The sequence below is a fragment of the Crotalus tigris genome, unplaced genomic scaffold, assembly GCF_016545835.1.
Source record: "Crotalus tigris isolate CLP2741 ecotype Arizona unplaced genomic scaffold, ASM1654583v1 scf7180000019259.915256, whole genome shotgun sequence".
Taxonomy (NCBI): domain Eukaryota; kingdom Metazoa; phylum Chordata; class Lepidosauria; order Squamata; family Viperidae; genus Crotalus; species Crotalus tigris.
Window position 1 is genome coordinate 342,575 of NW_024097459.1, and position 25,016 is coordinate 367,590.

General features: G+C 36.7%; 2 protein-coding genes across 7 annotated transcripts in view; one reads left to right on the forward strand and one right to left on the reverse strand.

Moving 5' to 3' along the window:
• Window positions 1–391: 391 nt before the first annotated feature.
• CUNH6orf132 (chromosome unknown C6orf132 homolog) overlaps window positions 392–25,016 on the reverse strand; it is a 41,960-nt gene continuing 17,335 nt past the window's right edge. The window contains exons 3-5 of the mRNA XM_039361371.1: window positions 13,681–13,756; window positions 4,509–7,377; window positions 392–3,742 (exon numbers count right to left, since the gene is read on the reverse strand). Coding sequence (XP_039217305.1) covers window positions 3,643–3,742; window positions 4,509–7,377; window positions 13,681–13,756 — 3,045 coding nt within the window. The 3' untranslated portion in view covers window positions 392–3,642. The remainder of the gene's footprint in view (window positions 3,743–4,508; window positions 7,378–13,680; window positions 13,757–25,016) is intronic.
• GUCA1ANB (GUCA1A neighbor) overlaps window positions 7,585–25,016 on the forward strand; it is a 57,209-nt gene continuing 39,777 nt past the window's right edge. For 4 of the 6 annotated variants that reach the window (XM_039361377.1, XM_039361378.1, XM_039361375.1 and 1 more), the window contains exon 1: window positions 7,597–9,414. The gene's annotated coding sequence lies outside the window, so the exon portion shown is untranslated. Of the gene's footprint in view, window positions 9,415–25,016 lie in introns of all 6 variants that reach the window. The other 2 variants (XR_005558872.1, XR_005558871.1) reach the window with 2 other exon arrangements.

The window sequence follows — 25,016 nt, forward strand, 5'->3', positions numbered from 1 at the left end:
CCACTGTGCCTCTTGTATGGATACATGTAAGGAAATATGGGAGCAATCTATACAAAGTACAATAGTTTGAAAAACGATCATATAGACATGCACACTTCATGTTTGCATTTGATAATTCTATATAGAATTGTAACTTTAGTGTTCTAATAACATATACTCTGTACATTATTTTTTCTGTTGTATTTTCCCCCTTATTTTATAAGCACTTGTGCATTTTTGATAATGTATTTTTTGTGCTTTATTTGCTTTTTTCTTTTTCTGTCATTATTTTAAAAGCAATAAAATGTATTTAAAAATTACAGCAATATTATTGTATTAGAATTTGAATTTGTCTTCAAACCACCTCATAGGATACTTTAAATCATTTAAAATAAAGCAAAACAAAACCAGACAAAAACAAGCAGATATATTTATACAAATTCATGAGGACAAATACACAGACTGCTTTTATTGTGGAGCAAGAAAAATTAGAAACTTCTGCTTCTTCTAGAAAGGAAAGGAGAAAGGCTGTTTGTTAGTTAATTAAGCATTGGAAGCCTTCAATCAGTACACTTAGCAGATAACCAATTTGAGACAGAAGGATCTTTAACTGACATTCTGTACAGTTAGATATTAACTAGGTTAGAATGAACAATTAATGACTGAATGACCACTCTTTGACTCCAGACTCGCCAGCATATAAAAGATCATGCAGAAAGCATTTGAGAAGACCAGATGGCTGTAAAAAAGCATTTGAGAAGACCAGAAATAATGATAGGCTTTAAAATAAACAATGTTTAGCAGTTGGAGTGGCTGATGTTGTGGCATATCTCAATGATTCTTTACAAACATGCAGTCTGAAATGAGTTTCACAACTTTGAATAGATGCTGAGAATACAAAGTTTATTGTTTTTCTAAATGGCTTTCATGTCTCCTATCAAAATGAACTATAATCAATCAAAATTATTATTTCTTTGAAACCAGAGTATGGTCAAAGCTAATCATATGAGTGATCAATATAAGTAAAAACTAAGACAATTTTATGTAATATTTATGCTTTTATTATTGAAAATGCTATATTAATTGCATGTTGAAAATATCCAATGTCTCCATTTTGAAACATAATGCACACATGGGGAGGTTCCTAAACTGAATCTCTCACTATTGGACATGCAAGCAGACTCCTGCTTCTACTGCAGGTGAGGAGCCTCCTAGAATAGATCTTATAGACAAGAAGGTTAGTACATTTTTTAAAAAATCAGTTTATCTTAGTATCAAAGGTTAAAATCAGAGCTAGTCCAAGTTGTTCCTTGCCTGAAGCAGAGCAACAAATGGATACTTAATCATGGCAGGGTAGGTCCTCTGACACATGAGGCAGAAAAATCACAGAAGTAATCTTTCCATCCTGGCAGTAAAAATACAGAACAGAAAAAACAAAGGACCCCCCCCCCATAAATAACTAACAATTTACTTTCTTTCATCCCACCCATCTTCTGTTTAAAATAGATTCACTCTGCCTACTGATAGAGGTGGCTTTACTCTAGGTTCACAGGCATATATTCGTGCAAGAAATTATGTGTAAATAGAGTGAATAAACACAATATAGAAGATGGCTTGCAAACTACACCTGTTTAAACCATTTTTTACTTAAATGTTTGGAAACATTTGATAGTTTTACATGGGAAGCATCCCTAGGGGACAGATAACCATCTCCCTAAATAAGTGACTTAAACTGAACTTGAACTACACTATAATTCTGCCAAAATATTTATCTAAAAATGAATCTGCTGCCAGACAAAATCAACATGAACATACATGCTTTATAATTTAAGGTAAGTTATCTATTGGGTATATAAAAATAATGGCTATATTCTTGCTTCTTTGCAAAATCTACAGAAATAAATTGAGGCAATCATTTTCCCTCACAGTTCTAAAAACTAGAACTAAATCCATAGACTATTGGATTACAGGTAATCCATTAATTGAAACCACAACTGGAACCAGTATTTCTATGGTTAAGCAAAGTGGCTGTTAAGTGAGCTGTGCCAAATTTTATGACCTTTTTGCCATGGTTGTTAAGTGAATTATTGAAGTTGTTAAGTTGAACCATGTGACCATTAAGCAAATCGGCTTTCCCCATTGATTTGCTTGTCAGAAGCCAGCTGGGGAGGTTGCAAATGTCAATCACATGACCTGCAAACATTGCAAATGCATGCCAGAGGTCAAGCATATGAATTTTGATTGCATGACCACAGGGATGCTGCAACAGTCATAAGTGTGAGGACCATTCGTAAATCACTTTTTCAGTGCTATAATTTTGAATAATTGCTAAACAAATGGTTGTAATTCAAAGACTACCTGTAACTATCATGTATAACCAGTACAAGCCAAAATGGATTAGAGCTGTTTTCCTCTAGGCATTTAAAAGTAAATCCCATTGAATAAGATTTACCTCCAAACAGATATAGTTGACATTTTCAGAGGTGACCTTTAAGCATGCGCTGCTTTTCCTTCAAGTACAGAGATGTAATTGGGGTTAATTTGTATAGATGCCAGCATCTGTTCTATTAAACACCTTTCATATCCATTAAATGTTTTTTAACTCCTAAACCAAAATAAGAAACCACAAGAAAAACAAAGCTGTAGACAGAATGATTGCATTCTTGAAAACTATAACAATGCAACAATGGTGACGAATTGCCAGGTTAGCCTTGTAGAGATATGTTGTTTGGTTCATTTAAATCTTATACAGTTTTTAACTAAAAATGCTTCCCAAATTAAATTCAGCTGTGTGTTTTTAAAGGGGACTGCAAGAATTATATTTGTGTCTTTAGAATGGCTATCATTTTTATCCGTAGTTGTAGATTGAAAACCTAAATGATTGTCTAAAAAAAGATAATTTTGAAGAAGTTCAGTCTCAAATATTTTGCAAGATATAAGAATATTTGACAAGGGGCCCCTGGGTTTCTTATATTTTTTTTTTCTGTTATGGATTCTAACAATGATATGGTAAACAAAAAGTTAGAGATGCCCTGCTAAGAAAAGCTCCTGTCAATTTTCTTTGGTGGTAGCACTATTGAAATTACAAGTATCACAAACTTCTAATCCTTCTCTCTTGCTCATCCTTTTTTCATCTGAACGCTTCCTTTCCTTTTCCATAAATGTGTCATTTTCTTCTAGCTAACAGCCAGCTTTCTAGGCCATGCATGGCTGATCTAGAGTAGCCATAAATGGGTTGTTGAACTGCTTTCTTCATCTTGGATCTTGGATTCTCTGCTTTGCCTTTCTGTTGCAGCCTTCCTTCTTTGCTTGCTTTTCCTGAATGACCAATGCATGTTCATAAAAATGGTGCTAGTAAGGTAAAATTTACTCTATATTCTTCTATTCAAAGCAGACAGCTATTAGTCAAATGTGCCCTAGAATGAAGACACATACATAGCTACTCTTACATAATGCAAAATAAGCTTGTTAGCAAGAGAGCTTCATAAGACTCATTTATAACACTGTCTGAATAACTTAAAACTAATGTTTACAAAAAGATACAGGCCCTACAGAGCTATACAAAGATGAGTTATAATACAGAAAAAAGAATGAGGTCCAGATTGAGTAATAACAATCTTGGCCCAAGCTGTGTGCAGATGCAGAGCTTCTGACAGAAAGGTCTTAATGAAGGCCTTGGTAGGAGTAAGAAATGGGTTGTCTTGTTCCAGGCCTAACAGTAAATGTATTTAGAGTTCCATATTGTGGACTAACGTGGCAAGACCTAAACAGAAGAAATATAAAAAAATATCATTAGTCCAGTAGAAATTCTTAGCAATAAATTAAGACCAGTGATTCAATTAAGTGATATATTTCATTCTAAGTACAAGAAAAAAAATAAACTTTTCAAATCAATATCTGAGATTTTGTTAGTGAGATAGCCTTTGATTATCAGAAACACAAACAGTGAATATGAAATATTTAATACAGATATTTTTGGCATAATGGCTTTCTCAGCTAAATGCTAATAGAGTTATCTTACCAGTATAAATAATAATGTGGATGGTTTGAATATTTTTACTGCTGTTTCAAAAATAAATAAAATGTTAGTTTACCTGGAGACAATAATTCTGTTGAATTACATAAGTTTCTTAGTACCCATGTCTTCTCTCTAAATATAATTTGAAATGAACAGCTCGCAGGTCAAACAGCTGTCCACTAGCAATACAGTATTTCCCTCTCAACTGAGATCTTGGTGATTTTGACAGTGATCTTAGCTGTAGGAATAAGTGTGGAAGAAGCAGACATTTGGCTGAAGCGGTAGCCATCTGGTCACCTGACTGAATAATAACTTGATTTTAAATGGAGAATACTCTACCTAGAGCACTGTAACTCTAAAAAGTGTGTGTGTGTGGGGGGGAGGAACATATCACTTATGTTATACTGGACAAAAGAAATTGCAGAATGTCAACCTGACTTCTGGCCAAAATATTTCCATGCAGTCCCTTACTCACATTTCAACTCCTATATTTATGACAAATGAAACATACCTGCCAGAGGCGATTGCATTAGTGGAATAGTCTCCATTTTGGCTTTTATACTGGACATCATTGACAGAAGTATTGTAAGTTATAATTTTTCCAGGTATTTCCAAGGATACCCTTCGGCCCTGTGTACTATTGGGAATATTTCTGTGAGAATAATTTGCTCGATGAATCCCTTCCACAGCTGAAGAGTTGTAGCCATAGGAGTTAGGTATGCTCATATTGCGGGCAGACATAGCTGTCCTACTATATAAGTCATCAGTCTCTGATAGATAAAGGCGTTTTTTAATTAGGGGGCGGCTATTGGAACAGCTACTAAGGTAATTGGAGGTATAGCTGTCACCTGGATAATGGTGACTATAGTCACTTGGCCTTTGGACTGCTGATGTCAGAGAATAACTGTTGCCATAGTTATAGCTTGAGTTGTTGAAGTTAAGTTGCATATCTGAGATCTGAGTATCTGAAGAAAACTTTGGGATTTCAGAGGTATCATTGCTGAACTCTGGTGGTGGAGGAATTATTTCATAATTGAATCCTTCTTCCACCTCATCATTTTTAACTGTATGGTTTTGGGGTGGAGGAAAAAAATGAAAAGGAATTTCAGATCTGTTCAGTGGATCTTGCTGCTTCAAATGACTGGAGTTTGAGTTTTGAAGCAAAATAGAAGAATCACACTTATTAGATGAAAGACTTTGAGAGTCGTTTGTCTCTCTAAATTTCAGTGTACTCCTGCATTGTTCGGTAACATTGGAGGATATTTGTGGCATATTTTCACTTTGTCCTGACAAACTCCTGATATTGTTGTTGGATGCACTTGATTCATTACGCTGCTTACTTTCAGATTCTGCCAATAAGTCCTTGTGTGGGGACTTTGGGACAACCTTAATAGTATTGGGCTTTGAATTGCTATAATAAATGGTAGATAACCCATTCTCTGATTGGCTACTATTGTTCAACTTGAGCTGAGGTTTCTCCAATAAAGAACTATTATTTTGAGAGGCAGAAGCAGAACACTTGCCTCTATTGGCCCGCAGTTGTGCAGCCAGAAGAAGAGCCATTGGAGACCCCTTTTCTACTTTTTCTCCTGTAACAGGATGAAACAGAACATCACTGCTCAGTGGCTCTGCATTCCTAGATAGCTTGGCTGTTGTTGAGGGCATGTTCCCAGTAAAATCTCTTTGATTTTCATTAATACATGAACTGCTGAGTCCATCACGTATAGCTTGGGAAGAAGTTGCAAAGACAAGGCTGTCAACAGAGTCCGATTTCGACCTATGAGTCTTATATTTCAGAGAGAGATCCTTGCTGGGAGAAGCAGTTTGTGTGGGTAATGTAGTCTCAGAATTAGAAGAGGAAGATGTAGCTGGAGCCAAATGTTCACTTTGGGATTTTAAAGATGAAACTGGTGGCTTGCATGTGTGGACAGAAGGACTAGGCATCATTGATTCTTTTTCTGTACCTTCCAATTTTGTTGTTGGAAATTTCAACTCACCATTATTGACCTTATTGCCAGAAAACTGAAGAGTAACTTGTTTCCTTGTTTCTGGATTATGTCTCAGGTTTGCAATTGCAAAAGGTGGGCCTCCTTCCTTGACTGGAGACAATAAAGCTTCCAACTCCTCTTTCAGTTTCATAGCACAATTTCCTTGAGTGGTCGGAAATTTGTCTGCAGTTGAGAAAGCATCTTTGGTGAAAGATTTGGTTGGAGAATTATTGGCACATTTCTTTTCTTTCTTTTCATTCTCTGCTCTTTGTGGTAAGTGTGTTTTTTTCACATTATGCTTAACTAGTTTTAATTCATCTGTAGTAACATTGTTGCTATCAATATCTGTACCTTTAGATTTGGAAAATGTAATTTTTTCAGTTGGTCGGTCTTCCTTTCTGCAGGTTGAGGACAGCAGGGTTGACAGTTCATTCTTCAACTTATCTAAATTGCAACGTTCGTTCCAGATATCATCATCAGACGATGCATAACCTGGAGATGAAAATTCTGTTCTTTCTTCAGTGGACCAGGATAAATTCTGTTTTTTCTTCAGTGGGCAGATTTTGGAATCTGATGTTTTAGATTCTGTGACCAAAGCAGAATGATTTCCCATATTGGTTTTGGCTCTAGCTTCTGCCTCTGAGTGATCTATGGTAGCACATTGTACAGTAGGTAACAGAGGACTGTGACTGTCAGATGTCATTCTAGGAAAATGTTCTTTGGGGCTGGAGTCTTTTTCTCCTGAGAAAATAGATGATATTCTCATGGGAGTAGGAGGGGGTACTTTTAATGATTTGGGAAAAGTGAGATGAGGCTCTGGGCTGGACTGTGGTAACTGTGGTAACTCCTTGTGAATAGGTGTTGCTGGAGAATTGAGAGAAGGTTTATGAATATTTAGAACAGTCTCTGATTTCCATTTGGACACACCATTTGAGAAGAGTTGTGTATGAACTGGTAGTGAAATTGGAGGAATAGAAGAAATTGCAGAATCCATAAAATCAGGAGGAGGAGGAGGAGGGGGAGGAGGAGGAATGAAGTCTGGTGGGGTTGGAGTACTGGGAGAACAGACATCGGAATATGGAAATGAAGGTGCAGCCATTGATGAAAGCCATGGAGCTGGCAATGCTGATGGAGGTGGAGGTGGAGGAGTCATTGGTGGTGGAGGTGGGGGAGTCATTGGTGGTGGAGGTGGAGCTACCATAGAAGGTGGAGGTGGAACTACCACAGAAGATAAAACTGGTGGTAAGTCAACTGAAAGTGGTGGTGGTGAAGGAGGAGGAATTGAAGGTGGTGGTGGAATGCAATCATCATCCAAATAATCCTCCCCAAATGCCTTTGTCCTCAGGTCAATTACTGAATTGTACTTTCTATAATTGCCATTAATTTGTGAACCTAGGAAGAAAACAATACATACATATATAAATAGATTATATTGCTCTCATTTTACACTGTAAAGACTAAACTTATGTAAATATTTTCTATAGGACCATATTGATAAATATATTCAAAAGGTCTTGAAGGGAATCAAAGAAAATAGCCTCCCCTCCCCACCCCCCACCCAGGGACAGGAAAACTCAGAAAAAAACTCAGACATGTACAAATACATTTATAATGCCTTCAATTTTTGGTTTTCAAATTATTTTCTTTAAGATGCTACAGCAAGTTAACTGATGTTTTTATAATGGAAATGGAAGTTTCAGACACTGATGCTTTTTCTAATTTAACAAATGAGAAGCTCTTTAGGGGAAACTCACTTGGGCCCTAAGATAAACAGAAGAGGCAAATTATGAAAGGACATAATCACTACTGCAGCAACTACATCAAATTTTTCTATCACGCTTAAGAGAGCAGTGTGTGCTCATATGGTGACTGGAATCTCTATTGAAAAATAAGAAGGTCTATTCCTGTAATAGGAGGCATATCTGTAATTTGCAATTGAATCTGTTTATTTTGATGTTGGAGAGCAGACTTCTGCAACCTGCTTTCCCCCAAAAGAATCAGGATTGCAAAATGTAGAAGGCAAAATCCCAACATGACCAGGGGACATTCTGGGTGGTGAACTTTGAGCTGTATCCCTAAGCATCTGTAGAAACTTATGTTGGGGAAGCTGCCATTGCATAAGAGCCAAGCTAAAAGCAAAGAGCTTCTGCTCCCATGGGAAGCATTAGTTCCTGATTACAGATAAGAAGCCCAACAGATGACACAATTTATTCTGGATAGCAGCAGGAAGGAAAGTTTAAATTTCTCCCCTGCTTCTGATGGGTTTATAATAGCCACACTTTTCCCTACCAGATTATTTGTATTAAATACCCCAAAATGCATCTACATTATTTATATACTGTACATGTATGTGGAAATTTAACATCATGCTCAACTTGGCTTTAAAGGATACAGCACATATATTAATTCAACTCAATGTAGAATTCATATAAAGCAGAGAGATGACATGGAAACACATTTTCCCCTCTCAAAATCTTCTTCCCAGATATTTTTGTATGGGACAGGAGGATAATTTCATTGGTGGGGTTTCTTAATGACAGGAATAATAGTACAGATGAGAGAAATGTTCAGTTCTCTCATCTGCCTAAACTATGCTTTAATAGCCTATAACAAGGGTGTCAAACTGCCGGCCCACGGGCTGGTTTTATCATACTGGAGCTGCACCCACCCCATTGCCGGCAATGGCAAAAAAGTTCCGATACGTTGCGCAATGTCACGTGACAGTTTGACATGTCTGGCCTATAATGATTAAGTAATAGAAGAATTACTCAAAGTGTGGTAATAGAAGACATCTACCCAATTTATATTTTAATAGAAGAACAGTACTAAAAGAAGGGACATTGAGGTGGGGAGTTAGTAGGATGGGTCTAAGGAGAACTTGGGGTTTCCATTATCTGAATTATTGCAATGTGTTCTATATGGAGCTGAGCCTGGAAGCTACTAGTACAAATTGCAGCAGCACAAGCAGTAATATCAGCCTTTCAGTATGCTGATGTGTCACCAGTACTAAACATGTTGCATTTGTTGCCAGTTGACTTCTGGGTGCAATTCAAGGTATTGGTTATTAATTATAAAGCCATTTATGGCATAGGATCTGGATAACTGAAGAATCATCTATCTCCAACTGTTTCTGCCTATCCGGTATGTTCTAGCAGAATGGGTATGCTCCTGGTTTCTTCTATTAAACATTGTCCTCTTATGCGGCTGAGGAAGTGTACCTTCTCTGAACTGGTTCCTGTTCTCTGGAACAGCATTCTCCCCCCCCCCCGAGATACAGCTGTTTGAATGATCTACAAAAAAATATTTAAAAAGAATACCATAACTATTTATAGTAGCTGTTATATGAAACTACACACAGCACCCGACTTATTTGGTATCCAGGAAATGTTCCTTCCAGAGATGGCACAGATACTGGAGCTTTAGAGACGGGTAAGCCTATAAGGAGTTGCTCTAAAGAAGAGCAAACAAAATACATTTTTTTCTGATTCGCAGCAAATGGGAACTGAGGCAAAGTAGATCTGCTCATTAACAAGGAAGTAACTATAGATATTTTAAAAAGTTTGCTAATTGCTATGGCTACCTGACTACAGAAACTAGCTGAACTTGCTTTTAAGAGGCTGATTTAAGTTAGTGATAACTCCCTCAATTCTGTGCCAAGCCTTCCTGTTAGCACTGCTAAATATTTTCCATTTGTGATGAATGTTTTGAAAGGCCTTGGAATGGGAAGACCAGAAAACTAAAACTAAAACATGATGACAGAATATGGGGACATTGAAAAGTTATTAATAGCACATTAAAAACATTGATTGTCTTCTAAGTCAGGGCTTTTCAACCTTTTCACCGACTGTACCATTTTTAGGATATGGCAATATTTGAGTACCACCTAGCAAGGTGTCAAAAACTTGATGACCAAAAAAAAGAAAGTTCAAAGTTGTAATTGCACTGAAATGATTTATGACCATTTTTCACAGTTATGACCATTGCAGCAGGGTCATGTGATTTATATTTGGATGCTTGGCAACTGATTCATATTTATGATGGTCACAGTGTCCCAGGGTCATGTGATCCCCTTTTGCAACCTTTTGACAAGCAAAATCAATGGCAGGGCAGCTGGTGGCCAAGGGCTAAGGCGGGATTTCCCTCCCTCCCTCCTTCCTTCCCTGCCTCTCTCTTTCTCATGCCCCTCTTCTGAAGGAAAAATTTGACCCCCCCATATTTTCTCTCTTTCATATATTCATCAAACAGGAAAAAACCTCCAGGGGCAGAAAAGACAAACTGCTGAGTGAACTAACTTAAAAAGGCACATTCCCCTTTAAGAATTAGCTACTGGCTAGAAAGGAAAGTTAAGGAATGCAGCTGGCACTTAACGAAAAAAATGGAAATAAGTACTGGCTGCCGGCTAAGGCAGCCTCCCCAAATGGCTCCATTCATAAGTAAAGGAATATTACAGGCAAAATCCATTCAGGAGAAAAACACTTCAAAATCCCTTGCAGCAAAACTTACAGCTAACAATAGCAGAGCAATAGAAGCTAACATGAGACACCAGCCATCAGCCAAATAGAAATTGCCAAACACTCCTTAAGAACACAAAGCCCACATTGCACAAATCCCAGAACTTCAAAGTCACAAAAGAACGTAAGAATCCTTCCACTCTCCATCTCCCTCCCTCACCTCCAGCCATTGCTGCCTTTTTTCATTCCTCTTGGAGGGTGACCCCTCCCCCACTGCATTCCTTGCCTGTTTGCTGCTGCTAGCACAGGTGGCTGCCACAGCAATTGTAGATTGGCTCATGGCCGGCCTGCTTGATCTCCTCTCCTCTCTCCCACCCTCCTCCTCCTCCTCCTCCTTTCCCTGACTCTGCCTCCTCCCAAGGCTGCTGCTTTTTCTCTCTCTCCCTCCCCAGCCCAAACTGCCTCCTTTTATAGCCTCTCCTGTCTTTGCCCCTTCCTCCTTTCTCATGGGGGAGGGTAAGCCAGAAGTGAACTGGGGTCTTTGCCTTGCCCCAGCCACTCTGCAGCTCCAGAAGACTCTCTCACAGTAAGTCCTTGCCTGTGCTGGCTCTTTTCCTCCCCCACTATACTTGGCTAGGCAGGGCTGTGTACCACCTGCCACTTGTTAATGTACCACAAGTGGTACGCACCACAGGTTGAAAAGCCCTGTTCTAAGTGACCTTCTTATGCCCTATAGATTTGTTGAACAAAACTCATTTCCCAAATGCATGGATAATGGCTCTGCACTAAAGATCCCAGTTAAAGAAAATGTGACCAAGAAACTTTGTGATAATTAAGAGCTGACACTGACTTAATGGCATGTAATCAATCAATCAAGAAGACAAACACATATTACATGTGATAGAGAAGCAGTTTTGTAAGCTTCATGGTTAAAGACATTTCTTTACATTACTGGCACTCTGGGCAATAGGTATGCCAAGTTTAACTGAGCATTGTAGTGCTGCATATTTGTCACTAAATTTAAATTCAGAATTTAAAAATATCTAGAAGGTTATTAGCTATTATCAGTTATGGAATACAGGTAGTTAGATTCTTCTTGATTGATTAAAACTGCCAAAGTTTTATGGATATGAGTTGACACACTGATATGCAGATCCTTCTTGGTTCAAACCTAATCAGTTCTTTTTTTAAAGCAGATAATATCATATAGTAATTAAATATACAGATTATTTATGTAGGGAGATTGCTCTGCAACAGGGAGGTTGTCACAGTAACAACAATCCCAATGATCCCACAAGCATATCTTAAAAAAAAAATCTAATAGCTGGCAACTTGGGGGGTAGCAACTCCGAATGTCAACAGAAATTCCTTGATGACAAGTACTTTCCCCCTTCCCCTGTCTTGAGGTCTCAGCTGGTGCCATACCCTGAACCCAACTGGACACTTTTCAGAAAGGGGAAGACCTCCTCCCTTAAGGCCTCAGCCAGGTTTCAGTAACACATGCCAGGCATTCTTCTCCTCCCTGATAATATCACAACTAAGGGAGCTTTATTATTAACCAATCTGGTATTAAGCAGCAACAGTAAAAAAAATCCAGGCTTCTGGATGTCTGCTGACAAGGTCTGGGCTGGACCACAGATGGCTAGAACCCATCATCAGTACTAAACACAAGGAAGGCCTTCCCCACAAATGGACCTCACTCTGTCTCCCATCAAAACATCCCATGCCTGTCACCACCACCACCACCACCATCAATACACCAATGTATCCACCTTCTCTACACTCCCCCCTCAAGTGTCCATTCCCTCCCCCAGCTCCAGGCTCCCAGCTCTCCTAGCTGAAGAGCCCTCCATCTGCTCCTGCACATCAGACACCCCACTTCCAGCCCAAGTTCCACTCCAGGGCAGAGGAAGCAATGGAGCCATTTCAACATTTACCAGCACAAGACTACTTTATGGACAAAAATGGAAGGACATTTCAATCCCCACAATGGACAAATGGCTTCAAAAGTTGAAGGATTTAGCAGAGATGGCTAAACTGTCTGCTTTGATCAAAGAAAAAAACACAAGTACTTTTGTTTCTGTTTGGAAACCGCTTCTGGACTTTGTGCTTGAGGTGGAAAAAAATGAAACGTTGATTTTGGATTTTACTGATTAGATAGATGTGTTGTTATAGAAATGGCTAATTTATACTATTATATAAAAGTAAAAAGTTGAAGTTTGATGTTACTGTTTTATTCTTCTGCACAAGAGGGAGTCGAAGTCAATGCTTTTTTTCCTTTTCTCCCTTATTTTTCCTATTTGGTTTTGTATTTTTATATTTTATATTATAAATAATAAAAAAGTGTAAACAGTCAAAAAAAATTGAAAAAATAGAAAAAAGAAAAAAACATAAAGAAGATAAATAATATAAAGAACATTTACCATCATACTACTATATATACTATAAAAGAACAATTTAAAATACCCAGGTAAGATCTAGTGGCAAAATTCTGCAAAGCTGCAGCTCTCGCTCTCATTCTTGGTGACTTACAGACTCAGTAATGTTCTGGAGCAAACTCACAAAAACTGTTAAATTTTCTGGAATTTTGCAAGCCACTTGGGAACACAACTGAACCACATGCCTAGCACACTACTCTGGCTAGCTGGACAGAGGTGGCAATGGAGCCAGGTGTTCAATAGTTTCCATCACGCCATTGTATAAACTGTAAAAGAACTATTTAAAACATCTACGGTATCCTCTAAAACTACAATAAAACAGCATAAATAACAGCAATAAAAGCAATGCCAAGCCAAAAACAACAGCAAGCTGAAAACAATTATTTTTGTAATGCTATTTCATGGTCACTATTTAAAAGTAATCATAGTTGCCACAATGCCTATAACCATCAAATGGTTGGCTTACTTTAATAGGAATAATGGATCCTGAAATCAAAAATGATCTTTCTGTTCTCCTAGTAGATGAATTCCCTACTTACACCACCTAAAGACCCTTTCCATAAAATGTGGTCAACATCTAAACATGTTGCCTTTTGTTTCAGTCCTAAGTTTCTAAATATGAATGATAGATTATGCAGTTTCACAAAAGTTCAGGAACAAAAAACAACATTGTGCTAAGACTGCAAGATGATATACTGAAACAAAATTTATGATTTCACTGTCAAATGAGATGATGAACTATAGCTAAACTATTATCTATGCAGATACTAGATATGGTGAGCATGCAATCCCAGTTATCATCTTACCTGCAGGTAGCTTGTCCTCAAAACTTTCTGGAACAGATGGGGTTGGTACAGCTACCCCATGTGTTTCTTGAGCATCCTGAAAAGGTTGAAAGATGGACTTTAAGATTATATAAAAAGGAGTAAACATAAATGCCTCATTAGACAAATCTAATACACGCACAAAAGCATACACATACACACACATACATGCACATAAACACACATAGAGATATACTTTACTATTATTTATTCCACTTTTAAAATATATTTCTAAATATGCTAAAATATTTTTCCTGCAATATTTACAAATTGCTTATGGTTTGTATCACTGTTCAAGACCAAGACAAATATTATTTAAATGTAGAGAGAGTGCAAATTCAGTTCGTAAATCCATTCTGCTATATTGCTAACTCTCATTAGTGGAATCCACACAGTGCAATCTTTTAAACTTCCCCCAAGTATTATAACTAGGGAGACTTTAGGATGCATCAACATACATAATGATTAAGTCAATCTAGAAAATGTAGAAATAATAGTTTTGCATTTCATCATGATTTGGAATTCTCGAATATAAAGTCTGCCTGATAATGCTGTGTCTATAGCCCTTCAAATAAAAAATGTTAAGGATATTTATTCAACCATTCATTAATCAAATTATCCCCCATCTCATAGAAAATGACACTGGATGAGGTACAACAATGTTTTGGACAGAATCCAAGAAATTAGGCAATTATTTTTATGGGTTCAAGAGACTCTAGACTAGTATTTCTCAAGTTACCATTTCCTAACGTCACATATTAAAAAGTTTTTGAAATCTGAGCATTGGCTTTCAAAAGCTGTACATCATGGTTTGGGTATGTTAATCAAGGCAAAGAGGTAATTCAGTTTAGGGATATCCAAGTCCTTGAATCTATTTGAAGTGTGCACTTCTTTTGTCCTGGCCCATGGTATATTTAAGCAAATGCTATTCACATGAACAGTGGTGTGGACTCTGTCATTGACAGTCCTGGCTTTCAAGGCAGTTATAAAACATTTTGCATAATAAGACAAGCACCACTGACAACACTTTTGTTTAATTATTGCAAAACTCAAAGCATCTTGTAGATAGTTGGGATTTAAGTTTCCTCATCTTTTAAATACAGCAAACTAAGTTCATAATTTTTATTTATTCATATCAGAGCAATAATAATAAGCATCTGCCACATAACACTCCAGACTTAGCAATTGTTGATAAGAAAAACAAAATCTGGATAGAAAATGCTGTAGTACCTGAAGAGAGCAGAACCGAAGAGAAAGAACTGGAGAAAACCACAAACTATAAAGACCTGGAGACAGAAGTACAACAACTCTGGCAAAAGAAAGGAAAGATAGTACTACTAATAATAGGCACCTTTTATGCAATCCCAAAATATGTAGAGTATCATTTGAGTGCCATCTACATTAACAAAAATTACCATCAGTCAATTGCAAAAGGCAGCTTTATTTGGAATGGCTTACATCCTGTGATAATATTTTTAACACCATTAAACAACAATCTCCCCATCCCAGGTCCTTGAGAAGGACTCCTAGGTGGATAAAAATGCCAAATCCAATCTAAACATTTGGCTGACTGTGCAACCAACTATAATAATAGTATATACTGTTAAAACAAATGCATTAATAATAGTATGAAGAAAGATTGAAATGAGTTGAGGGTGTTTTGTTTGGATAAGTAACAACAAAGAGGAAATAGGTGAGCCAGACAGATTACAGAGATGATGGGCAAATTGGCTTGGGGCTGAACTACCATTGTAAAGATTACTTCTAGTTTATAGTCAACATTAGCAGTGTGTTTATAGTTCATCCTGACACTCTAAGCCTGAGGATATAGATTTAATGGTTATGAAAAGGTACTTTGGGACCATTTTAGATACCCACCATTCCTGCTACATGTTTTAAACTTCAGCTAATATCAGTGACAGTTGAAATGTCTCTTAATAGCTTAGAATAGTGAAACAGGCTTCTGCCACAATCTAGCCTCAGAGCAAACATCTATTTGTCCCTACCCAACTTGAAACTTACTCTTGAAATTATCCCACAAAATAGCAGTTAGTGCTTTGCTGTTCTTTCAACATATGTTAATACATCTAAATTAAGATGAGTCAACCCTGTATTTCTTATGTCCCTAAGTAAACTCAGAGTAACTTAGTACATTAAATTTCAGCTTCACCCAAATTCAACTGACCCACATCAAAGGCCAACCCTCTCAGATTCTTCTTGCATATATTATTCCTCAATTCCCTCCTAACCATGAAACAAAATGGCTTATAAGTTTTGGTAAATCCAAATGATCAACGTGAGTATTCACCTAATATTTAGCAAACTTATACCAAATGGCAGCACCAACTGAACTTTGGTTGATTCCCCAAAGTTATGTTTGGTTGGGCATAATTAATACTAAAATAAAAGACCATAGGTACGGTAAGTCCCAGAACTAAAGGATTTGTTCCAAAGTGTAAAAAAAAAAAAAAATAGAGGAGGAGGCAGTGAAACTCACTTGTATGTATTCATCAGGAGTCAAAACTGATTCAAGAGAGTCTTCATTTTTTCCTATTTCTTTTAAAAGTTAACTAGGAAAATAAAGAATATGATCTTGCACCTTACAGGAATATATGTCTAGAAATAGAGCACTCACACTACTTTACAATTAATTTTATGCTTCCTCATTCCTGCTATCTATTAATTATTGTGGCTAGATGTTGTCTATTGTTATTCTCTGCTAGAAGTGAAAATGTCTTCTTATAACTGTATTTAATATTTTATTGAATTATAACAAAAGGCTTCATTCTATTTTTTATAATAGTTGCATTAAATATTTCAGTTAACAGATTACAAATGAATGCAAATTATAAAAATGCAAGAATAAAAAGAAAAAATAGAAAATGCAGAAAGGGGGAAAAGAATAATATAGAAAGAAAAAGAGAAATTAAACATAAAACTATAGCAAAGAAAAAGAAAAGAAATATAAAGAAGTAATCTTTATGCCCCTTTGTAGGCATAAGTATGGAAAGGCCTTTAATATGACAGACACAAGTTGTAAACTAACCATAATTAGAAGACTATGATGATGATGATGTTTAGATTTTTATCCCATCTTGTTAATGTATATAATGTATATAACTTAAGGCAGCAAACCTTCTGAATATTCCTGTCCCCTATTTTCCCCACAATAACAATCTTCTGAGGCTGGGAGTGAAAGAGAGCAACCTGGCCCAAAGTCCCCCAGCTGTCTTTCATGTCCATGGAAGGCCTAGAATTCATGGTCTCTTGCTTTCTAGGCCAGCATTCTAACTATTATTGTACAGTAATACTATTATACTACTAGACTAAATGGGATCTCTGCTAAATTGGTATCATTATCCTAGTGTTATTCTAGTACTAGGTTTCTTAGAACTCTAGATTCCTGTTTCAGAGTGAAACAATGTAATTCACTAGGAACCTTCAACTTTAACCGTAGTTCATAGGAAAGTGATCTCCTGCTTTCTTCATATATTGGCTTATGCTCTTTTGAAGTGATTTGGAAAATTGGTGAAGTGCATCCTACAACACTCTACTGTCAGCTACAGGTGTCAGAATGGGACCAATAAGTCACAGATATGCTGAGACTGAAAAGGTTAACAACTGCTTTAAGGAGTAACTAGGAAATGAAACATCTTACAGGAATTTGATGTTTTTTCTGTCTGAATATTTACCTGCTGTTCTGAATAGAAGGTTGGATAATGATTAAACAAAGCCTGGGCTTTCTAATGAGTATTTGCTATCTGAGGCAAAACGTCAAAGTCTTTTGAATTTAGCAGAACAAGAAAACTCTCAGATAAAAATGATAAAGGGCAAATAAAGAGTTAAAAACTGGGGGGGGGGGTTAAACCAATAAACTAATCACAATAAACCAATAAACATCCAGGGGAAGTGTGAAGAACCTTTTACAGTACTGTAGTTGCATTATTACCAAAAGAAATTCCAGCTTTCTCAAAGTTCCATTGTATTGTTTTCAGTGTTCATTTGTGTTCATTTTGTTGTTTGTATTTTTTAGGGGTGGTATGTACATTAAGATTACACTAAAGGGAAGACTAATGGCAAAAAGTTTAGGAATCTCTTCTGCTCTAGTCTATGTCAGAACTGAGTACAAAAAAAGAGGCATGAAGCCTGAAGCACAAAAACTTTGTGCATGTTCCAAAAGACTTGAATGGAGGCTTGAGAGATTCCAAAGGTTGTTACCAAATTATATATATTTTTAATAGGACACAAGTATTGGCCTTCAATGGAGGGAGAGGCGGTCTAAACATTTAAGAGGGTAACAGTCATGGTTGCTATTTTGATGTTTTTTTACACCTACCACCTTCAGGTATCCTGAGAAAAGAGAAGAGTACTCCATTTAGGAGCAGAGAATATTAACTATATTGCAGAGAGTTTAGACTAGAGGATGACCTTGACAGAGAGAGGGAAGATCTATTACAAAGGCAATGATCAGATAAATGTGCCATAAGCCCACACAAAGAGACAAATTTATAAAAATATCTCAAATAGGCACTTTCTATCTACCAGTTGACATGAAAATAAAAGAGGGAGGAAGGGAAGCACATTTAGACTTGAAAGATTGTGTTAATACACCCACTATAATTAAAATAGTGTTAGGCCTATGTGGTGTCTGCTCTGTGATATGGTTTGCCTTGTAGGGCTGACACATCTGACACATAAATCAATTCTAATTTTAGTTTCAGCTTCAACACTATTTTTCCTAAACATGGTCCCAAGCAGCTTGCTCAAAAGCATTTGGCCCAGATGAAATTTCATCTCTCTGTATAAATGAGTTAAACAAAGCTTTGTGACCCCCAACCAGTGGTGGGATTCAGCCAGTTCGCACCAGTTTAGTAGAACTGGTAGCTAATTTTTTTGTTGCCCAGGCCCAGAATGGACTTCTGGAACAACCCAGAACCGGTTGTTCACATATTTGAATCCCACCACTGCCCCCAACTCTTTATTTATTGCTAGTTGTATGCTGGTAAATCTTTAAGAAATACCTATCTGAAAAAAAGAAAAAAAACCATCCAACATTTATGGATAATGCTGGCTCCATTGCCAGCACTGTGCCATTCAGCCACTGAACAGCTTTTCACACATTTTCAGAAACTTTAATAATCAGCTCTTGTGAGTCAGTGGGAGCTGGCTCTAGCTTTTAACTGCTTCTAAGCTATATAGAATTGCTCAACATTTTATCAATTGAAGGACTTCTATGCTCATTTGAGGGTTAGTTTAGAACGCTGGATAATAATCTGCCGTCCAGATGCAGCCTTGGAAAACAACAAACCCATACCCTCTCATCCCTCAATTTTTTCTATTGTGCTAATTGTACTTGGCAAGTTCAGCCCCACTTTTTTGCAAATTGTATTTTGTCTTTAACAGATAGTCATGTTCCTATTTTCAGCACAAATGTGATGTAACTATTGCATAGTCGTTTGAGTGACGTATGTATGTTAAAGGCTAACCTTTACTCTTTACTCTAAAACTTTACCATTTTTCTGTGCAAAAAATATTAAGACCTAAGATGGACAATACTTCATAAATACTTGAGCCATAGTACATACATTTGTTACATCTGCTTATGCACAATGCTTTATTGCAAAGGAAGTCATTTTCTAAGTACAGTTCATTTCTGGCCTGACAAGAAAATAAACAAAAATATCATGCTTGGATTAAGGTGGGAATTTTCTTACATAATTATATGTTTCCCAGCACTCCAAACCATTAATTGTACACTGCCCAGAGTTACTCTGTAAGTGAAATGGATGGTCTCTAAATTTGATAAATAAATATATAAAGTAATGGGGAAACAATGACATATCACAAGGTTCTTAAAAATAATGGTTGCAGATGTGTCTAAAATGCCCTGCTATGAAATTCTGCTATGAAATTCCAAATGTACAAATCTTCAGACACTCCATTATTTGGGATATTTAAAATTCTCCAGATAACTCCCTGAGGGTCAAGGCTGTATTTCAAGATTTAGAACAGTTTGCAGAATTGTATTGTGGGAAGTCAGCCCCCCAGAGAAGGAAATATTAAAAGGGCAGAAAAATATATTTCCTTAAAAGATCTTAAAGAGGCAGAAAAGCATGCCCAGTTTTTCCTCAATAGCCCCAGGTCTCTCTCCCCCAAGCAGAAACTAGCTCTGTACAAATGCAGATGTGAACCATCCAGGAAGGTTGGAAGCCCCAGCTAGAAGATGAAGAAGACAAAGACACCTAAAATCTACATACCCCACCCCATAGGATTAACACAGAGATACCAACAGGCACACTCAGACTCAGGTCAAAGTTCATGACACAGGAAGCAACACCAAACAAAAGGCTCCAGAGGGTATAAAAACCCACTCCCCACATGTGATTGTCCTTCCAGGTTCTGGAATTCTTTCAAACTAGCTGTAGCCTTGCAAGGTGTCTGCTTTTTTTGGGGGGGGGGGAGAAAGAGGTAATTCAGTAATATTGTATGCTTGGGGGGGAGTGTTTGTGCACTTGTTCCCAGGGCTTAAACAGTGTGTGTGTGCATGTGTGTGTGTGTGTGTGTGTATGTATGTGTATGTGTGAGAGAAAGGGATGCATACATATTACCTCTGTTTGTATATTCTGTTTTTCCCTTGTGATATGTCTCAGTTTATATATACGTGTGTAAGATATCAGTGATGAAATTATACAGAAAAATGGGTAGATGTTTCAGTAACACAACTATCTGAAATATACCTCAAAATCAGTCATGAAGCTCTTACAGGAAGGAAACATTTTGGAATGGCCCACATGCCCCCCAGATTTGAACATTATTGAAAATCTGTGAGGGGATGCATCTTGAAAAATGCAGTCCAAATTTCTGCATATGCCACATTCACTATTTTCTTAATTTTGAATCTATAAAAAGCTATAATTAAGTATAATATGCATTAAAACCTTAAAACATGTATTGTGTTAATACAGTATCATGTAGACATTATATTAGCTTCTATTTATTTAGAGATTCATTGAAAATACATTTACCAGAGGTACGTAAATCTTTGTTTACAATTTGGTGTGTGTGTGTGTGTGTGTGAGAGAGAGAGAGAGAGAGAGAGAGAGAGACAGAGACAGAGACAGAGACAGAGACAGAGACAGAGACAGTGTCTTTGGAGTGGCTATATGTGTTAATATTTTGAATATGTGTGGGTCTAATAAAGATGGGTTCATATATGCTGTTTCTATCTTTACATAGTACCGAACGTTTGCAAAAAGTGGGCTCCATATGGTTCTTTTTAGGTCATAGGTCAAAGAAACATATTGTTTAATTCTAAAAGTGTTACAAGCTGCTGCCCAATTGCCTCTCCCAGAAGGTGATTTAGGGGAAACAAATTCTCTACCTCTGCCTTGATTTGATTCAACCTAGTTTGGAACTGTTTCTTTAGCTGGCTTGTCCTGCTACATTAGATTTCATTCTTTTTTGTTCTTTCATCCTACTGATGATAAAAAATGGGCAGGCAGGCAGACAGAACATAATTTATTTCCAACATTCTGTCGAGTTGGAAAGAATAAAAAAGGTCAGGAAAACCAGTATTTCAGGTTTGTGGAATCTAAACCAGTCATTTGAATTTATCAATCATCTTTTCAGTCAGATTTTCATTATGCTAGTGCTGGAGGTTGGATTTGTGTCCCTGATTACATAAGACATTCATCATTGCATTTGATGAGGTTCTGAAAGGATATGAGGGAAAGGACCTTTTCTTCCAAGCTCCAAGATCATGGTTTCATCCTGTTTATCCTAAAGGAGATCCCTCTGGCTCCATTGCTGTTCATGGAATAATTAATAGTTATGAAATTTTATTTGTACTAATGGGTTTTGAAGCTGTCATTTTAGCTGCTAGATTGTTAACTGGGGATGCTATAATAGCACAAGTTGGAAAAAGTTTATTATATCAACAGTACTTTTTTTCATAATTGCTTTGAACTTTTCTCTTTTTTAAAAGAAAAAAAGAAAGAAACCCATAGCTATAAGTAAAAATACTTCTTTTCTGGTTTAACACAAAGCCATGTCTTTAAACCAGGGTTTAATAAATTGTAATGGTCTGATTCACACATAAGGCTAAATCATAAGTTCTTCAAAACAAATTTAAAATAGGCTTCCCAGTTTCCAAAATGTGAGCCAGCAAGGCAGATGCCAAGTTTGGGCCAGGCTACGGCCAAGAAACTTCATTCTTATAGGGTATTTTCATACAATAAAACAAATGGGCTTCTGTCCAATGTTGGGTGTATACAGTTCCTGTGCAATTTCAAATATTGACTCACTTCTACATTCAAGGTGGATGGTAAAACCTTCATTCCTTTCTGGGGTAGAACTGTACAGAGGTTAAGGCCTGTACAAGGAAAAATCTCAAGATCAGCCATTTCCAAGAATGCATGGGCTGAGACTCACATACTTCATAGTTTAAACTCATTTATTAAATTTACTTATTATTTAAAAACTTATCTATGTATTTTGTAAGAATCCATGACATGAAGCCATACCGAGCTCTTCTCTTTGGATTTTGCTTTTTTTTTTGGGGGGGGGGGGAGAAAAGTACATTGTACAGGATGGAGGGAATGTCAACTCTTTATTTACCAGCTCTTTTCCCCTTTCCTGATCATATAATTGTTCTTATTTATTTATTTATTTATGAGACTTATATACCGCTTTAAGTGCAAGCACTCTCTAAGCGGTGTACACCAGTAAGCAATGTATATATATATTTACATTGCCCCCAACAATCTGGGTCCTCATTTTACCTACCCCGTAAGGATGGAAGGCTGAGTCAACCTTGAGCCGGTGAGATTTGAACCGCTGACCTGCTGAACACAGTCAGCTAAAGTGGCCTGCAGTACTGCACTCTAACTGCTGCGCCACCTTAGTGTACTCCTAATGAAAAAGTAATTGCCCATGCAAGCCCAAAGAAAATAGATGAAGCACATCTTAGATTAATCTTTAGGGATTTTTGTTTTAAACATACACATATATACACAGAGAGATACAGTACACGCAGATACATACACACACACATACACATATACTATTTTTTTTTTATTACAAAGCAATTGTTGGATATATGTCAATCTATTTACTTACTTAGTAAGTCTGAAAATCTAAGTCTGCATATGGTCATGAATCGTGTATGGATGTATATATGTAGTCACTGATGCTTTCTGGGGGTTCAAAAACACATAATTTGAAAGTGAATTGCCCCAGAATTTATTTATTAGACTTTTATCCCAGCCTTATTTTTTTGGACACCTCAAAATACAGATATAGCTAATGTTCCTGCCTCCTATTTCCTCACATCAACAATGTTGTGAGGTAGATTGGTCTGAGAGAAAATGACTGGGCCAAAATAATTCAGTCAGCTTTCATACCTAAGGGAAGATTAGATTTCAGTCTCCTGATTTCCTGCCACTTTTTAAATAGAAAATGGAAAACAAATGTGAAAGTCTTAGCACATGTAAACATGCCAAGTAAGCCCAGAAATTACAGCTCTATCCAATGTAACTTCTTTTCTCTGTGATGATATCACATTGGGTAGAGCTGTGATTTTTGGGTTTTCTTACCAAATAACATTTCTCTGCTAAGAGATACTAACTTCCCTTAGAATCAGATAATTCCTTGTTTTAGTGAGAAAATGCCTGTCATAGCTTCCTTTGCAGTTTCATTGCTTAGTTAAGTGATATATATCTTGCCATAAAATTGAAAATATACAAAAAACATCAAGTTGCGGAATTCTGGAAGTTGAAGTCCACATATCTTGAAGCTGCCAAAATAGAGAAACACTGCTATAGAGAAAAGAATTGGAAGCACACAAACATATTTTGGGAAGAGACTTTACAGATGGAGCCACAATGGAGAAAACTTTCTTCCTTTGCATATATCCTTAATACTAGAGATGAGGCACAAGGAATAAAGTCCAGGAAAAGGAGTTCAAACCTTCAAATTTTTTTATGGGAAATGCCAATACTATTCAGAGTTTTAAAAGATAAGTTGTAATTCTGAAGTATGGCTAGAAAAGAATTGGCAGCTGGTACAGATTTGTTTATTTATTTTTTAATAGTTTAAATTATTCCTGCTATAATATATTATTATTATTATTATTATTATTATTATTATTAGTAGTAGTAGTAGTAGTAGTAGTAGTAGTAGTAATAGTAGAGCTGGAAGGTTCCAGGAGTTCTAAATAAAATCTTGGAGCAGACTTCAAAGAATATCCCATGATATTGACATTGAATAGTATAAGCTATATGAAAAGAAGAAGTAGATACTGTCAAGAGAAAATAACTAATTTGTTGCTGACTCATTCAAACGTGTATTTTTTTTAATGCCCATTGACTAATAATAGAAGTAAAAGCAAAACTAACGCCCAGTCAGACCTGTTTAAAATAAGAAGGTAATACTAGATATATCCACACCTCAGTCTAGAAAGCTGCTTGTCTGCTACAAATATTACATACAAAGCCAATGCATAAGGAAAAAGATAAGGATATTTTCATATTTTCTAAGCAACATAAAAAAGAAAACACTGTATACTTCCTCTTGTAGAATTACATGAATTGAGAGGTAAATATGTGTACATATAGTGAAGTGCCATTTTAAAAAAAATTAAAAGTAACCAAATACTTTTGAGTAGAAGAAAGGAATATAAAAGTATTTATTATGAGCCATTTCTTTTTCAGAATGCTGCTCCTAGCTGTATTTAATGCAAGACACCAAGTCTGGGAGAATCTGTTTGGTGTGTATGTGTGTGTGTGTGTGTGTATGTGTGCGCATAAAACAGTCAAGATGGTGACTGTGACCCCATAAGATTGCAACACAAACAAAAAGTTGTCAGGACTTTGATCATTGATTCACAGCCACCATTTTGACTTTTTTTTGATTCACTCTACACATATCCATGGATATTTCTGAAGCATGTGCACATTTTCATGGGGAAAAGCAATTCTCTGAAAAAAATGTAGTAAAAAAAAAAGGAAACAGATTTTTTTTCCTGCCATTCCTGTCCCCCAAAGAGAAGCTCCTCCAAATTTTCCAAATGCTCTTTCTTTGTTATAAACATTTGATTGTAAGTCACAGAGGTTGGAGTAGAAAAGAATAGACACCAGGATCCACAGGCAACAAGTAAGGCAGGCAAATGTGTCCTGTCTTATTTATGGAAAGATAGGGAAAAAGATGTGTGAATGAGGTTAAAGTTCAGAGCGTATCAAAATCTGAGAGTGGGCAAATTCAGGAGATTATTGATGTCAAAAATTAGAGCAAGGTGTCAGTTCCTAGTAACCATATAAATA